Source organism: Neolamprologus brichardi, chromosome 18 (genome assembly GCF_056152115.1).
Source record: "Neolamprologus brichardi isolate AB-2024 chromosome 18, ASM5615211v1, whole genome shotgun sequence".
NCBI lineage: Eukaryota > Metazoa > Chordata > Actinopteri > Cichliformes > Cichlidae > Neolamprologus > Neolamprologus brichardi.
Window position 1 is genome coordinate 15,962,791 of NC_142121.1, and position 18,074 is coordinate 15,980,864.

The window sequence follows — 18,074 nt, forward strand, 5'->3', positions numbered from 1 at the left end:
ATAATTCTTTAACAAAATGATGTATTTAACACATGTGTATGGGGTGTGTTTTTCAAGTTGTTTGTTAGATTTCCTGTGCCCCCCCCCCCCTCCCCCCCGCCGGCTCTTACGCCCCCCGTTTAAAAAGCTGGGGCCGCCTCTGCAGCGTTACCTGCTCCTGAAGGAAACAAACCTCACAGACTGTGTGAGACAGACAGACACGCGAGCCGACAGACAGGAGGAGAGACAGGCGAGAGACACCCCCGCATAGTTTCCGTCAGCCGGGTGACGTCTCCGCCTCTTGGCCGTGTGCAGCGTGACGTTACGGCGCTGTAGTGGAGCCTCTAGCTGCATCTTGTTGACGCTCCGCCAGGCTTTTCCAGTACTGAGAGGACCCCGGGAGAGTGAGGACGGCCGATACACAGCGTCCAGGCAAGTGCTCGCCGTTTCAAAGTACGGAGCCGGTTAAACTGGCCCGTTAAGGAGGGACGGGGGGTTGGTTTGTTAGTAGCGAATCCGAGCCGGTGATTAACGGTTATGGTTGAATTCCTGCGTTTGGCCGACAGTGAGTAGCGGAGTGAAGGGGGGCGAAGCTAATCTGCTTTAGCCTGCCGTATCGGTGTCTATCTGGGGTTAGCCAGTCGTCATGTTAACGCTTTCCTTGCTCTCGGTAAGCCTGCTTTATTAATCTCTGCGCGGGGTTAGCCTGCCTTAATATGGTGGCTGTTTATCCCCCCAACGGTCGCGGTCAATGCTTACAATGTATATGAGCGCTGAAGTCGGTTTTGCCTGCTTTACTCTGGTTGTTATTGCTGCTGGGGGAGGGAACTGGGCAAAAGTGAGCCCGTCTGTACTCAGGGGAGCTGGGTTAGCCTGCTTCACAGCCCTCTGAGCTGTTCAGACTGCTATACGAGCGGCTGTATCGGAGCAAGGCTGACTGGGGTGGTCGGGCTAGCTAGCGCTATGATGATTTAGTGTTAAAGGACCCGAGAGCTGCTTCTCAGCGCGTTTCCAGTCAAATGCGCACATTTTTTACACTCAGAACATATTCTTGTTTTAAATAATCTAGCACTCATATTTTTAATATTAAACGCTTATTGCAAGTGTTTTGACCCTTAGTGACAAGTGCTCTACCTGTGTTTGGAGGGGATTGGAGAGGGGAGATTGCCACGGGTTTAAACCTCACCGTGCCCTCACCAAAATCGGCGTGTGCGCATAAATGCCCAACCGCGGTGCCTTCACCACACCACACCACAGCAGACTGTATCGCAGACAGTGAATGTCATTATCAGCACTGTCTGCATACCAGTGCCGAGCCAGCAGAGGAGGCGAGGTAGAGGCTGCAGACTGGAGGAGGAGGAGGAGGGGGATAGTTGGCGTTATACTCGGTGTCCTTGCACCAAAAAAAGGGTACTAAGAAGTAGTGCGGGTGACGTGAAGAAATAAGTCCAGCTCGGGCGAGAGGCTGCACGAGAAAAGACGGTGTGTGTCTTGGGGGAAGTAAACCGAGATAGATTTGTTTAAAAAAAACACACGAGAAAAACCGGGGCAAACGCTCCTTTATGTCAGCCACTGATTTGAATTTTGCCGTGTTTATGGCTGTTTTGCCAATCGGCCCACGGTGGTATTTGCCATTATTACGCCCACAAACATCCACCCGTTTCAGAGGTTTTGCACCGCGACAGCTTTTTTTCTTCTTCTCGTCAGTCGGTGGAAAAAAAGAGAAAACATCGGGATGCTAAAATTTGCAGAAGCATGCAAAACCATGTCTTGTGGTTAATTAACCGAGTCTTCCTTTTTACCTTTTTGACAAGCCAAAATTTCCGTTTGGCATGAGTGTGCGTGTCTCTCTCTCTATGCGTGTATATATAGAGAAAAAGCATTTCGTTACCACACCAGAAAGCGTATCATCAGAGCCGAAGTGCATGTAATCTGCTGTCTCTTGCTGTCATATTGCAGCACCATAATGCAGCCATTACCAACTACAAGGCGTTTTAAATTCGGTAAAGCCGCTCGGTGTTTACCTTATGTTTACCTTATTAGTAAAATCCGAGAGTAAAAAACAAAAAAGGGAGACGGAGGGGGAGGGAGAGAGATTTTGGGGGGGGGGGGACACACATTGGTTTCCACAGTGCTGAATGTCAAGCTGTGAGAGGATTGAGGGAAGGGGATGACTGCTGTTAACGCTTTTATCAGTTGTTTTTCACGGAGTTGATGGGGTCAGCGTGGGGTAAGCACACCTACGGGAGCGTACAATATGGCTGGGAAGGGCACTTTCATTTGCAAAGTGAAATGTTTTTGAGCATTGTGGATCAGCCGCTCATTAACAATGTAATGAGGGGGGGGGGGGGGGGGTAAAGGTAGGGTTGTGGTGGTGGAGGAGGATTTCTGTTTGTCTTGTGTGGTCAACTGGTTTGGCTTGTTAAAATTCTCACTCAGCGCTGAAAAGTTTTCTCGTTTGAACCTTTGGTGGATGCAAATTTCTTCCTCTGGGGTTCAATTACAAGAGCCAAAAAAAACCCCCGTGTTTGTGTGAAGTATGGTAATGGCCATTTGGTATAGCGGGCCAAGCTGACAGCTTATGACTTGTTCAACAACCCAGCAGGGACACCATAAAACCTGTAATGCTCCAGATATTTTTTCAGTTTGTTCATCTGTCTACAGGAAAGGTAGAAAAGACTGTGATTATTTTTTTATTTCTATTTTTTCCTTGTGTTTTCATGCTCAGGGAACAGATCAGACGATAGAAATCTTCAGTAACAATCATGCATGTGTCTCATCGCCAGAAGATTTGAGAAGAGTTAAGGAGGAAAAGAGACCCAGAGGAATACGAGAACTTGGTCAGCTCGCAGAAACTACAATAACCCTGTGCTTAGATATGGCCAGCACCCAGACCAGCCTGAAAACCCCTTTCAAAGACTTGACCTCATTCAAGGGCAACATGAAACGGCTGTACAGAGAGCGGCTGGAAGACGCGCCCATCAAGAAGCGCGTGATGGCAGAGATCAACCTGAAGCGTCGCAGCTTGGACTCCCTGCCCTCCCTCCCCAAAACTCCCAAGGTGAAGAGGGAGCAGACTGAGGACCCACGCCCCGACTGTGACATGGACATGGAAGGCCGGGCTGAACTGCACATTATGGGCTCTACTAAAGCCCTGGACCTGAGCCCTGGGCTTAAACACACACTGGCCCAGTTCACCCTGAGCAGTCAGAGCTCCCTCGGGGGCCCGGCCGCCTTCTCGGCGCGCACGGGCCACGAGCATTCCCAGGCCGGCATGCCCCCCCTGCCCTCCCCTCCTGTTTTGGGAGGGGGCCCTTTGCTGGTTCCTTGCGACAGCTCTACTGAACTCACCCACTCCCTGCTGGAGGGAGAGTCCATCTCCTGCTTTGTTGTTGGAGGCGAGAAGCGGCTCTGCCTGCCCCAGGTGCTCAACTCCGTGCTCCGCGACTTCTCACTGCAGCAGATCAACACCGTGTGCGACGAGCTGTACGTCTACTGCTCTCGCTGTGACGCCGAGCAGCTGCACATCCTAAAGGTGCTGGGCATTCTGCCGTTCAACGCGCCTTCCTGTGGCCTCATTACACTGACGGATGCACAGCGGCTCTGCAACGCTCTGCTGCGTCCTGGTGCAGCCCTGCCTGCTGACCCCAGCGGTAAGCTGTCAGCCCAGGGCCTCCTGAAGGAGAGTGAAGCCAGCTTCCAGGTGGAGCACCAGTGTCTGGGGAAGTGCCAGGGTCTCTTTGTGCCCCAGTTCTACACCCAGCCCGAGGTGCCCTGCATCCAGTGTGTGGAGTGCCAGTTGCTCTTTTCACCGCAGAAGTTTGTCATGCATTCGCACAAGTCACCTGATAAGAGGACCTGCCACTGGGGCTTTGACTCAGCCAAGTGGCCCTGCTACCTGCAGCTTGCCAGAAAGTACCAGGGGACCCCGGAGGAGCCCAGACTCAAGCAGCTGCTGGACGAGGTCAAAGAGAAGTTCCACTATCAGCTCAAGAGGTCGCTAGACAAAGTAAGTGCACCTGTTAGTGATACCTGTGTAAGCCGAGTGTGTCTTTGCTTGCTATAAATCCTCATTCATCACCATTCTGCTGTTTGACCGGTGAAAGCTTTTCTGTTGAATTAAAGTCTCCATATTTGTTTGTCTAGCTGACACGTCCTCTGTCCTGCCCTCTTCCAGACTTGTGTTTTGTGTGTTGGGCTCATTTGAATAAAATGGCTGGTATTTTCTTAAACCAGTGTTGACCTAGTGTGTGTGTGTGTCTGAGGCCTGGGACAGGTGGTGACATCTGCCTGGCCAGGTCTGATCAGACGAAGTTAGGCCAGCTGGCCACAGCTGAAGGGGAAGTGCATCATTTGTCCCCCCGGGTCACCTGGAGGTCGGTGGGAATGTCACTGAACAAAAGGCCAATATGCGAGGCTCAGGAATCAACCCTGAAACTCTGGTACTGGAGTTATCTGTCAGCACCAAGGTTATTATAGCCAACAAAGACTTTTAAAGGAAAAAGAAAGAAAACTAAGTGACACAATATTGCACTTACAACTAACTGTAGAGGAAATGTTTAGTTTGAATTATTGTTTAGTCAAATTTGGTATCGGAACCTACCTGTATGAGGGTACATGTCTATGGGACAGAGTCAGCTGCCTTCAAAAAGTGCTTTATTTATATTGTAATATCTAATCTGTACTTCTGAGAGAGATGCCCATGGCAAAAGGCCTCCATTTTATAAACCTAACTAGTAAAATGAATAAAATCTAAACTGAAACCTAACATTTTCAACTATTAAAAACTAAACTGAAACAGGGAAGCCCACACTGGAAACTAACTGTAGCTAAACAGAGTTAAAAAGGAAATAAGCTGGTCCCTTTTTACTGACTAATAACTGGCCAGTTCACCCAGGTTTACTTCATCTCCATTCTTTCAGCACAGTCTGAGATAATGGCTGATGGAAAGGAAATCTCGTGCCGTTCACAGCTCAGGAGCTTTTTGGCTGGTTTAAAAAAAAAAAAAGAATGTTGGAACAGTCGACACGTACTGAAAACCACACTTTCAGTAGTGGAACATAAACCGATGTTAGGCAGGGCTGTGCAGGTAATTGATGCTTAGTTTCAGTTATAGTTTTGACTGGCAACATTTATTAAAAGAAATTTATCTTATTTTAACTTTCAGCAGACCGCTTAGCTTTATTTAGTCACTCCCAGCACATTGGAATGGGTTTATATTTGAGTTGATTGTGATTTTTTTTAAAAAATTTGTTTTACTGCTCCTATGTATTTTTTTTAAGTTGCTGTGTAGAAAAAAAAAAATCATGCCAGTGCAAAATAGAAGCCACAAGGGCAGCGATCCTATTGAAAGGTCAGTGTTTAGAAGAGGAGGAGGGGGAGAAACTCCAGCTCGTTTCACTGATATTAACTGGTTTATGTCGTCTCATGACCTCTCTGTGACCACAGCGGACTACCCCGGTTTGCACTGTATTCTGGGTGAATGGCTGGTTAGCTCACACGCAAATCTATATGCATGTTTTTGGTGAAGTTAGCTGTCATTGTCAGGATTTATATGTCACTACTTGGCAGCTGGTTGCATGCAAGACTGAGCAGAGTTTGTGCAGAGTGTGAGGTTTGTACGGCTCAAGACACACAACTTATGTGTGCGAGACAGAGGAATTATTTGCCTTTTGCGAATGCATCGGAAATAGCATCTACCGTCTCGCCCAGCGTCCTGACCACATTCCTGTCTCGTTTCTTCCCAGCCGGTATGCATGTTGGAAGCCACAGACGTTCTTTCTGAAAGCCAGAGACATTTTTGTAGCTCAGAGGGAAACTAGTGCACAAACTACTGCACCATGTACCTAATGTCGAGGGGGCTGATGAGTCCCGCAGTGTCGGTGTGTGTGTTTATGTGTGAGACACATTGCCCCTGTGTGTGTGTGTGTGTGTGTGTAGGCCAGTATGACACATCTTTGTTTCTGTCTCACACACTCACACATTGCCAGGCCCTCTGGAGCATGTGTCTCACCACAGTTTCAGATGCTGTCTCCTCTGTGAGGTGATGATTTTTAAATTTATTTTTTTCTCAATCAAAGTTTTTTTTTTTTCCTCTCATTTTCTTCTTCTAGTTAAAACCCCACAAACACCATGTTCTGGTGTTTGTGGGGTTTTGGTTTCAGTGGAAATGGTTTTTGCAGGGTTAACAGCAGTGGTGAAAATTTATGTAACAGTTATGCTGGTGTTGACAGAGACAGACAAAGTCACAAATGGCTAAAATTCCTGGAAAGATGTTTGCATGAGAGTGTCCAGGAAGCAGGTGACTTGATAGAGGATGCCAGTATAAACTTCACACCCCTCCCTCCTGAACAGATTTACGAGTGTGTGAAAGGTCAGTGACCGGAGGAACACGATGACCTCGTACTGAAGTCAGGACACAGGGGCTCTCCCTTCACGTTCAGCCACTCTCTGTTTGTGTATTCCTGTAATGAAAGTGTGCGTTAACTGAACAGGAAGTGAAACAGACGGACGTGTCTCTCACCCTGAACATCCTCCAGACTCTCTGTGTCCAGCCGCCTCCACCGCACTGGCTGCGTGACTCATATTTTCCACATCCCAGTGGATGTTGGTGGACGGCCAGGCAGGCAAGCTCATAGTTGCGTATTCTTTTTAGAAAGATGGCTCGCCTTCGTGCGTGTTGGTCTAACCCCAAATGTATACCGTTACCCAATGTCCCTTATTTACACACAGTGTCAATGTGCACATTTACAAGCAGTTTTAACAGAGATTTCTGGGACCTCATAGAAAACAAGAGGGGAGCTTTCTGGAATCCCCCCCCCTTCCCAGTCCCAAATCCTGCTTGGACTGTTTGGTTTAAAAAGGTGCAGTTAAAAACTCCAGGACCTGCACTCCATAAAGGCGCTTTGTGCCTGGAGGCAGTGCTAGCCTGTCTACTGATCCCTGCTGTGTAAACAGTTTACTAGACACAACCAACGCACACAGCAACAAGCTGAAACCTTATCACCGGAGTCACTTTAGTATTCGACAGACAATGATTTCATTTTGACCTCAGGATTTGTTACAGACGCTCATTCTTTAGACTGAAAATGGTGTATTGTGTAAATAAGCTTATGCTACTAAAAAGCTTTTTTACACTGTAAGCGAGAGAGGAAAGAGCAGACACAATCTGATTTGATATTTTGGGCTTGTTTCCTAACTCTAATGAGCAGCCCCAACATGGTGGGTGTAGCAGTTTGCTGCTTTTCTTTTTTGCCTCAGCCTTGTTTGTAGCGTTGCGCTGGCCCCGAGTCAGAAGTGTCAGACGGAGAGAACAGCCTTCCTCTGTCTGTCTCCCTGGCCGGGTTGACACAGTGGCTGCGGCACAGACGGCAGACAGCTGCATCTTTCTGGCTTCCTCTATTTGCTATTTGGAAACCAGTGACTTCATTACCGCAGACCGGTGCAGCTGCACTCTCTGGCTGTCTCCTGGGCTGCTTGTCTGTCTGCTTGTCAGTCTTTCTCTTGGGCGGTATCTAATTGGATTTTGGCGAACATGCTAATCGTTCGCTGCGCCTGCCTTCTTCATCTACCTCCCCTCGACATTCAAACTGCCTGCCTTCTCTTGGATTCCTGCCCTCAGACCCGCAGTCTGGTCTTCACGCTGCCACCCATTGCTCACCATTACCCCCTTTCTCCCAACTCAGATGTTCTCACATGTATCCGTAAACAGTCAATGCCCCCTCTCTGGCCCCAATTGGCGAACAGTAGCAAAGTAGGCAGCCAAATGACCCGATAAGTCAATCGTTACATAAGCAATAAGACCACTTGTGCGCTTCTGCGAGGTGGATGGGGAAGAAAGGCCAGCACCTATTGATCGGGTCTCCTTGATGGATATGGCGAGTTGCCGGGTGACACGGACGCTGAATAGAGTGGGGGTGGGTGGTAGGGGAGGGTGCATCAAGAGAAGAGGGAGGAAGAAGGAAACAAGAAGAGTGAAAGGAGCAGACTCTTTTTTTTTTTTTTTTTTTTTTTTACAGAGGGCACAGCCAGTGTTACATAAGTTCCTGTCTCTGTTCAGACATGTGAATCAGTGTCCCAAGTTCACTTCTCTACTGCTTCTGCTGTCGCATGCATTCATTTGAAGCAGAATCGGGCAACACAGTATCTTTGACCGCCTGAGGGCAAGACACTTGAGCAAATAAGAGAAGTAAAGGCTATGAAAGGATGTGAGGTTAGAGCCAGGACACGTCGCCCTGAATATGGTTTACTCAAAACTGCTCCACTTTTTATTTATTTATTTATTTGGGGTGGGAGTTTGGCCTCTGGCCTCAAATTTCCTTTCTTCCAATGTGAAATTAACCTCAACCTCAAATGTTGCTTGTAACAGCCCTCTTTATTGGCCAATCACATGCCTGCTAGCTTGTATTTCCCCAGCTAACAAGAAGGACACACATACACATATTTCTGTCTGTTTGTGCATTTTCCTTGGAACAATTGTCCCCTTATACTGAATACACGGCCGCTTTTTGGACGCTGGCCCACACTAACCTACAGTCTATTAGGCCTGTATGTAGTTTGGTGTGGGAGACAGTCTGTGTATAACGAGCCATGCCTTGGCCCATGTTTGCAGCCTGTTGTAAAAGGCCTAAAAGGGGCCCCTCAAGGTAGGAGGGGCTTAGCTGAGGGGCCTCTGGTATGTCATCGTCAGGTCAGTGCCAGTATCATAGCTCTATAACAGAGTTGCAGCTCGCTGGAGGAGTGCCCAAACCATTACTTCCTAGTCTTTGTCTGAAATACATATCCTTTAAAGCTTTAGGTTTCACATGACCACAGGCCTCTGCCACAGTTCATCTGCCTGTGCTGTTCACCACAGCCCCACATTTAGAAATGTACCATCACTGGGCTGGAACAGCTGCTGCTCCTTATTTTGGATAACAAAGTAAAAATAAGAGGAAACTGCTGCTCCGGGCCTGACGTGAGCCCTGCCGCAGCAGTGGGCAGAACAGACAGGTCTGTCCAGATACAGCGGAGCCTCTGCCACGTCTGCCAGCACTCACACAGACTAAACACACTTGCCAAGCCCCTCCCCGCTAAACGTCCTGCAGGCTTTTAAAAGAAGCCTCGACTGATGGCCTATTTGCATGTTCGCTGCGCTCTCGCTCGCTCCCCCTCAGGGCGCCAGACCAGTTTGCTGCTTCTGAGGAAAACGAGATTGAGAACAAAGTGAGAATAGTGGAGCTACGAGTTCAAACAAGATGCAAGAAGAGAGAGGTTTCTGGATCAAAACACGCCTGACTCGTTTGCTTAGTTGGCTTTAGGAGAAAACAGAATAATGAGGAGTTTTGGTATTAATTAATCGATGTGTTGACGAGAAGATTAACTGTCCACTGTCAGGTCTTCCTGAAAGACAGCCGGACAAGCAGGTTGTGCGTGTTGTGAGCTGCTACGCAGGTGGGTATACGGTAAAGGGGCTGTGTGTGTGTTGTGTGCAAGCGGAGAGAATGCGTTTGCATTTGAAAGACTCCTCTGTGCGGCCTCCCGGTGGGAACGGTGATTAATGAAGATATAAATGGAGAACCCCGGAGACGCCGCTTTCCATAGGAGCACCATGTACACATCAGACAGTACACGCAGACGCCCGGCATATAGGCAGTGTTATAGTTTCTCCCACAGCCCCAATCTCCGAGACAAGCAGATAAACAACTGATATCAAAGGCGTGTCGTTGAATCCCAATGGGCTGCCAACCGCAATCCTGGCCAAAACGCATATCAGTCATGTGTACTGCAGTTCTGTGAAAAGCAGGGGGAAATACTGATTAATAAATCCCCATTTATTTCCCTGATGGGTAACGACTTGTTGTTTCCATACAAGTGTGTTCCTGCCTGTTTGATTTTCTCTCCATTTGCCTCTATCAAACTGAACCTAGTTGCGATGCCTTGTTGTGACCTTAAGCTTGGAGCCTCAAATTGAAGCACAGTGAACCGCTTGCTCTATAAGTCCTTCACTTTGAGGCGTCACCTTTGCTCCACTTACATCAAACACTTTCCAATGGTGTCTTTCCCTTTCAGTCTGTATACCCTGTAAATCCTCCTCTCTCCAGGAGCCTGGGCAATGTTGCTCCGGGCAAATCTGTGAAGTTAACAACTGGGAAATGGACTGCATTAATAAGGATGGGGAAAAGGGACATTTTAAGCTTTGCCCAGTCTCCTCTCTTCCCATTTTCTCTTGATGTGTTTATCTCTCCGCTATTCCCACCTGCAGTGATGACACTCATGGGACTCATCCATCTCTGGGATGTTTCTTAAGCCACTAGACATGCAAACATACAGTCTTCTTTGTACCATATCCTCCTGGGGTCCGAACCAGCTCATCTAGATACTGTAAATGGAGGACTCCTGGATCTGGATTTCCCTCTGGATCTCCAACAGCCCCACTGCAACTCTTCACAACCTAAACTAAGTAGCAGACAGTCCTTGAGGTTGTTGACCTCCAGATGCAATTAATTACTTAACAGCATCCAGTCTTGAGGCGACATTTGTTGTGATTTGGCGCTATATAAATAAAATTGAATTGAATTGAATTGAATTGAATCCATAAAAGGTATAGTGTGGGTTTTTATTTGAGTATACTTAAGCTATGGGAGCATAATTAAGGGTCGCACGGGTTGGGGCTTTGGAGTGCACTTCAGCATCCTTGCACGCAAGCTAAGAGAAAAGTCTCTCCATCGCCACCGAGCAATAAAGTGGCGTGTCTACAAGGTTTGACACTTATTCTTTGCGTGTCCAGCCTTTCTTTTGGGCTTTCATGTAAAAAAAAACAACAACTTTGTTATTAAAGGAGGCTCAACCTTCATGGAGACTTATTGCCCTTGACTTTATCTTCTGACGAGTTCCTTGTGGTTTACAGTCTGGCTACAGTTTAACCAATTCCTGTGACAAGTGCACTTTGTTATGCCAGAAATTTTCTCTGTCATCACTATCAAAATGTGCTGTCTGAAACGCATCCTGATTCCAGATGAGTCCGAAAGCAGAGCAGTTCTTCGTAAGAGTGACTCACGCTGAGTGAAGATTCCTAGCCTTCACAGTGTACCGATGGCAAATTTTTTGGCAAGGTTGCCTTTTTCTGTCAGCTGCTCTGGCAGACATCCAATCTGCCTCATTTTCTACTCTGTAAAGCAGCAGAGGAGCGAAGGCTGACCCTGAAATTTCAAACCCCAAAACTCTCAAAGTTTGTGCCATCGGAGCTGGATGACAGAAGCCTCGACACAGGCTTTGAATGTGTTTGCGTGATATCTTTTATTAGAGCGATGAAAGCACAGGCTAGTGTTTGGATGACACAGTGCGGAGTCTGTGATTTAAAGGAAGTCAAAGGGTCATACTCAAGCAGCCAGACTCTCACACACAAACCCAACCAGAAACCAGCCACTTCCTCCCCCTCACCACGCCAACCCTATCCTGCAGCGTGAGTCACGGCGCTCCATCCGTGCTGCGGTCTGCTCTCCACTCATCAGCGTCACTGTGGAGCCAGGACAAAGATTTATCACCGCCCTGGTCTCTCACTCAGTCTGTTTGATCTGCACCCAGGTGTGTTCACTTAGAGCTCTGACTCAACCGTAATAAGATTTGCCAATCCCAACTGTGCTTTTCTTGGGCTGCTGTCAGAGCTTGCATCAGACATTGAATGTGTCTTGTGTGTTAATGAAGGAAGTCTGGCGATCGAGTTCACCTGTCATAGGCTCTGGTACATGAAGCTCGGTGCAGACAGGGTGGAAATTAACAGCAGCCTTTGGCCAAATGTCGGGAGGATTTCTATATGCAGGTTTCATCTTTTCAGTGAACCACGTTCAGGAAGAACATTTAAATTTTGCAAAGGTCTTCGGAGGGTTATTTTGAAAGCCAGAGCTTGTGAGGAAAAATGGAGGAAGAGTGATGGGAGCTGATGGATTTGCATTATGGGAGCTGTGTTTGTATGAAGGGGAGAGGGAGAGATGGAGAGGGTGTCGAGCCTGAGGGGCCCAAACAGCAAAGCCAAGCTGCCCATGCAGAGAGGGAGCAGTGGAGGCTTCAAACAAGCTCCTGCATGTAATATGGATGAGGCCGGAGCTCCCTGCAGAACAGTCAGAGGACCTAGGGCCAGTTTGGATTTAACTGTCTGCTTTTCCATGTGTCTGTGATAGATTTTACCCTGCGGGTCGTTTTGGCCAGGTGGAGCTTTCTGTTTGTAGCGACTGGGATAGCCTCCTTACTCCATGTCTCTCCACCCCCCTATCCTTCCCTCCCCCTTCCCACCCCCCTTCCTCTGGCCTTGTTGCAGACAACGATGGCCAGCCAAGCACTGACATTTACTGCAGTATTCCATGTTACAACTGAGCAAGAAGTAAACAAACCGCAGATCGATACGTACGCATACGAGGCCCAGTAAAAGAGGGTTTTAGTCAGGGGCGACTCCTGCAGTAAAACCTTTAAACCTCTCATTTAAACACCTACTTCACTGTGAGGCACTTGTGTTTGCTTCCCTCTTAAAAGGGCAAGTGTATTTGTTTCTATTTTTCACCAGACTTTTCTTCAAATGACAATTTGGGATAAATTAATGCAGGATTGTTTCCTATTTAGCTACCGAACGGCTGTTCGAAGCAGTCTTCAGCATGCATTAGGAGGCCTTTCAGTGGGTGCTGTGTAATTCATTGCTAAGAAAAAGGGTCGGGCAGTGTCTCCATTTTGTTTTTTTTGTCTCTCTCTGTCTCTCTCTGTCTCTCTCTCTGTAGTGATAGCAGTGCAATGCTGGCTTACTGACAGCCTCTCTCAGCTTTCAGTCTGCTTAGCAACGCTCGTCCTCTCTGCAGCTCTCTCACTCCCCTCTATCTCCAAGCACTCCCGAGTTGTTTCATCCAATATGAATAGTAAGCCAAGTTCCCTTATATAGAAAACCAGGCAGCTGATTTGTGGTTTTTGATGGCAACAGCAGAGTGTGTGCATCTTTGTCCCTAATTGCAGATTTGAACTAGTAACCTACCTCTGCACAACATCCTATGGTGGCACGTTTCTCTAGAGTTTCTCTTTTGGTTTTTAAAGATGTTAAATCTCTGCCACACACACACACACACACACACACACACACACACACACAGAGGCCCAAGTAAAGCTCACGTGATGAGTACAGTCATCCACAGAGACGACAAGGGCCCACTGGCCTCATTCTCAGTCGCTGCGTCCTCCTGGGAGAACGAAGTGTGTCTGCTCGAGTCTGCGTGCACATCGGTGCGCGACAGTTTGCTCGCAGAAAAGACGTCATCCTCCTACGTTTTTCTGTTTGAAGGAGCCGCTGTTTTATCAGATGTCTGCTCACTCGCGTGCGCATATGTCTGTGGCTCCTGGCTTGGTTGACTCACATAGGTGAGCCCCCAACAGCTTTCATAATTAACGTACTGGGGTGGGGGTGGGTGTGGGCCCTGGAGAGAAAACGTGTCGCACTGAGCTGCTGTGCTAGTGATGGTGAGCTCACGCGCGTTCAGTTTGCCCTCTGTGTTTGAGTCGGGTGAAGATTGAAAAAATAAATAAAAAATCACACCCTCATTTCCAGGATGAATGTTACTAGACACGTTCACTACAGGCCTATAATGCATCACGTTAATCTAATGACTTACCTTGAGTAGATGGGAGTCAGAGCCATCACACTCGCATAATATTGCTCTGAACGTGACATGAACCTGGTTGGAGTTTTGTTTTTAATGTTTTTCTGTCTCTCTGCAGCAGGGAAAGCAACTAAATTACATTTCAGATATCATAGATCTTCCTCCAAATGCTACAGCCAGTCTCTCTTTTACAAGGCTGAATCATATTTCCTTTCTAAAACAGCTGTGTGATTATGGCTAAAATTGTATTATTTAGCAACACACACTGTCTGTTCATCACTATTAATCACTGTAGTGCAGGCTGATGATTTCAAGTGTGACATAATGCAGTTGTACTTCTTGCCACTGATGCAATGTCTGTGGAGAACAACCGCACAATACCTTTGTGTGTGTTTCATCATTTCTTCTGGGGACGCGGTATGGCATACCGTGCCAGATTTTAAAGGGATTACTTATATGTATTGCACCTTTTTCAAAGGTGAGAATTTGAAACCCAGCAAACATTTTTGTAGGTGTTTGACCTACGAGCCGTTTCCTTTTTTTTTTTCTTCATATATATATACTGTTAAAAGTACTAGATGCTCAATAAACATGACTAAATGTTCAATTTATGAACTTTGTGCATGTAATCCCTGTGAGCCAAACGCTCAGCCTTTAAACTGCTCTAAATGCTCAACTGCTCAAACCTTCTGTTTGCTGGGAGCAGCCAATCAGAAGAAAGCTGGTTTAAAGCTAGCGAAAAGGGAGCTAAAAAAATAGACGCTTTAACTGATATGTTTTTACCAACACCCAGTATAAGACTGAATCATTCAAAGCTACTCTAGTGGAGTCCAAGAATAAGACTAGAGTTGAAAATGAGCAAAATAGAGCTGCCCTTTTTGCCCAAAACGTTGAGATATCACTTGTTTACGGAAAGGTAGATATCTACAGGTTTATCTGTTTCTCAGGGTATTTTTTGATTATGGATTGGTCGATTAAACAATTTTAGGTCGTTTGGGGTTATACAATTACAGAAAAATCCAGTTTTCTGTCAGCTATCACCCTCCCATTTTGACCCAGGAAAACTGGTATTATCCACAAAGTCAGTGGCAAATTAATCATTTTCACCAGAAGTATATTTTTCACCCTCTACAATAATATATACAGTGTCATAGGGGCTGTATGTATGTGAGGTGTGGGGGTGGGGATTACCGTAGTCTGTGCAGCCTACATAGTGTATTCCAGTCAGACAATTTGTCCATTCATGAGGTAACATCATTACAACCCTCCACATACACTGCTTTGAACACACACTGGAAGCTGCCGCCTGGGAGTTGACGGTGAAACATGAGAAACGGAGAAAGGAGGGGAGGGAGATGAATAGAAAAATTGATCGAGAGAGCTTCAAGAGGCGCCTTTTTGAGAAAAATTGTAACTTTTTTTTTTTTTATATGAAGGGTCCCAGAGAAATAGTGTTGCCGCTCTCCAAATTAAACCCCCGTCTGCCGTAAAGCTACAGTCGGTGGACAGTAGATTGTGCGTTTATTAGTGGGGAGAGATGGCTTTTATAACTCGCTTCATTTTCTGCCATAGACTGCCCATTAACCGTTTCTCCACTGGGTCCCATTTGTTCTCGCAATCAAGGCTGCAGTGTGTGGATTGTAAAATGGCTGACTGGAACTGTAGCTGTTAGAGGAAGGAGTTCAGCATGTTGTCAGGGAGAGGAAAAGCTGTGTGTGTGTGTGTGTGTGTGTGTGTGTGTGTGTGTGTGTTTGACGTGCATGTGACTGTCTAGACAGAGTGCCTTTGTGGCGCAAAAATGTACTCAAGGCCCGAAGCCAAACGCAAGTTGGGAATGAACCTGTTCTTATCTGTGTGTGTGTGTGTCGAGCATGACTGGTCTGGCTTATCAGTGTGCTTGTCTGGCTTTAGTCTTACTCTTTGTGTTTGGAAAGACGGAGGAACAGGTGTGTGCGTGTCTGGGGGAAGGCACAGACAGACGAGCAGTCACATGCTGTCGTTCTTTCTCCTCATTTGTCTCGGCTGCCCTCCTTTTTTTTATTTCCTGTTTCCTTCTGTCACCTGTTTGTCTCAGCGTCCACCTGTCAGACCTGTCCTCATGCGTGCCCTGCTCTGTTTTCTTTCCCGCTTATCTGGCGTTGCAGTGCCAAAGTGAATGAAAAATTTAGTTGAGCAATCTCCCGAGTATCTCAACTTAAAATGTAACTGACATTTGTCAGGAACCGAACAGCCAGACCTCGAAGTGATCTTATTTCACTATGGTGAGTTAATCACAGAGCCTCTACTAAAAGTGTATTCCTTTAATTGCCCCACTTTGCTGCCCGGTTCCCCTGTGGGCTGTTATTGATTTGGCTGCTGAAACAAAGTGTGGCTCCCAGTCCGTGGATAAATGGCTTACTGGATTAAGACCTTCATATAAAACCCTCCAGCGCCTGTGTCTATGTATGGGGCCAGGTGGGACCACCAGAGCACCCAGTAAAACCCAAATCAAACCCAGAAGACCAGCGTACAGTTGTCTGATCTTAATTGCAGGCAAAGGGATAAGGGGCTAAACCACGGCGGAGGTCGACGGATATAAAAAATTGTGATTTGAGTGGGAGCTGCACAGAGAAAGTGGTGTTGCTGCAACCACAGATTATTTCTATATTTTCCCAAGTGCACGGTTGATCTATTAAAAACTATGGATGCACAGCTATCAGCCAACCCCGTGGCTGATAGTTATCTCTCATACAGCTGAAAGATTTTAATATATGACTTTACAGAGATAAATAAATGTGCCTTGTTTTTGCAGTTCAGCCAGGAAGTGTATGTAAAACGATGTATCTCTTGCTCGATCTTTGACACAGTTGACGACTACAGCAGTACAGGATGTGGTCTAGAAACAGACAGGGTGTGACTGTCTCTCCGAGTGTGTCTGCGTACGTGTGTGTTCCTAGTCCTCTCTCACCGCCTAAAGAAACGCGCACACACACAATTTTCACTTCCTCCTCTGAGAGGGAAAAAGGAGAATAAGCAGCATCACTTTGTCGTCCTCCTCCTCCTGCTGCTGCTATCCGTTCACCATCTCCATTCCTCTCCAGAATGCCAGGCACATTAATGATTGGAGGATGGGGGCGCACTTACGTTCCTGTCCCCTGAAATAGGTTGTGGTATTCGTTGGGGTTTTCTTTCAGTTTTCATACCTAGCAACTGATGTCACGGTTTCAGCAGATGTGAAGAGAGTCGTTCCCAGCTGTGTGTGTGTGTGTGAGGGCACAGAAGGGTTTTTAATAACACGCAAACACACTGCTGCTGTGGGATGAAAGGTCAGATCAAGGCTTGCCCACTCTTTATTATGGCCTAGATAAGATTGGCCATCAGGCATGTCAAGACTTGCTGTTGTGTTTGTATGAGCTTTTTATATCCTGGGCAGGGTTTTAAAGTTTTAACACATCTGTAGTGTTTTCTCTGAACAAAGTGCAAAATATTTATAATGAAGGCAAAGAAGGGATTCAGTAATAAAATTGCAGCTAATGTTTATTTGTAATGCAAGTAATTGTTCTTTCCTAGAAAATGGTGAGAAATATTACTCAAAATGATGTAATGCATCTTTTTTTAAAAGCTTTTCAGTAACACAGAAAGGGACAGTTTACTTTAACCTCCTAGGACCTGGCGTCCACATATATGGACATCACATTTATTATTATTTTATTTAGACCAAAATACTCAATTTTGCTCTACAAGGGCCTGATATCCACTTATGAGGACATATTACTGCTACTGTTCTATCGAAATTTTAAATAAATATCCTCATATGTGGCTCTCATTTTTCTTAGAAACAAAAATTAGGTAAAAAAAAAAATCAGGTAATTCTTTGTCTTTACATTCATCGGGTCCCAATCAGCCCAAATATCAAAGAGAAATTAAAAATGCATGCCGTGGAAGAGTTCAGGTCTTAGGAGGTTAAAGGTGAAACGTTACGCTTTTCTTATTTTCTTCTCTGTATATGCTGTTACAATGCTGGACACCCATATTAAACATGGTCAGACTTTGAAATAATGAGGTCAGCGTATGTGCACATAATCCCTACGAGCCTAAAGCTCAGGCTTCAGACTGCTCTAAACACTCGGTTTCAGGTAGGATTTTCTACTTTTGGCTCTGTATATTGTCAAACAGTGGGTATATTTTATTCCGTTGTCATCACGCATTCACACAGCTTTTGCTGTGAGCACACAAGCCCAAATAAACCTTCTGTTTGCGAAGAGCAGCCAGTCAGGAGGAGTTAATACAGCTTATTTCAGTGAGAGGCTCGTGATAAGATAAACAGAGATTATTTTGATCTGCGAGTTTTGCAGACCTACTCCAGTAGAGTTCACGGAGCTGGAAATGAGCTGTAACTTCTTTCCTGAGTTCCTGAAATGGTTTTCTGTCAGCTTATCGTGCAAGTTTGAGCTGAAGTAACCTGTGACTTTCCTGAGATTTGTTAACTAACAGAGACCGCAA

The 18,074-nt window shown here is 46.4% G+C and overlaps 1 protein-coding gene across 1 annotated transcript in view; it reads left to right on the forward strand.

The window, feature by feature from the left end:
- Window positions 1–215: 215 nt before the first annotated feature.
- The window catches only part of skila (SKI-like proto-oncogene a), a 35,396-nt gene continuing 17,537 nt past the window's right edge, over window positions 216–18,074 (forward strand). The window contains exons 1-2 of the mRNA XM_087831392.1: window positions 216–411; window positions 2,708–3,988. Coding sequence (XP_087687518.1) covers window positions 2,858–3,988 — 1,131 coding nt within the window. The 5' untranslated portion in view covers window positions 216–411; window positions 2,708–2,857. The remainder of the gene's footprint in view (window positions 412–2,707; window positions 3,989–18,074) is intronic.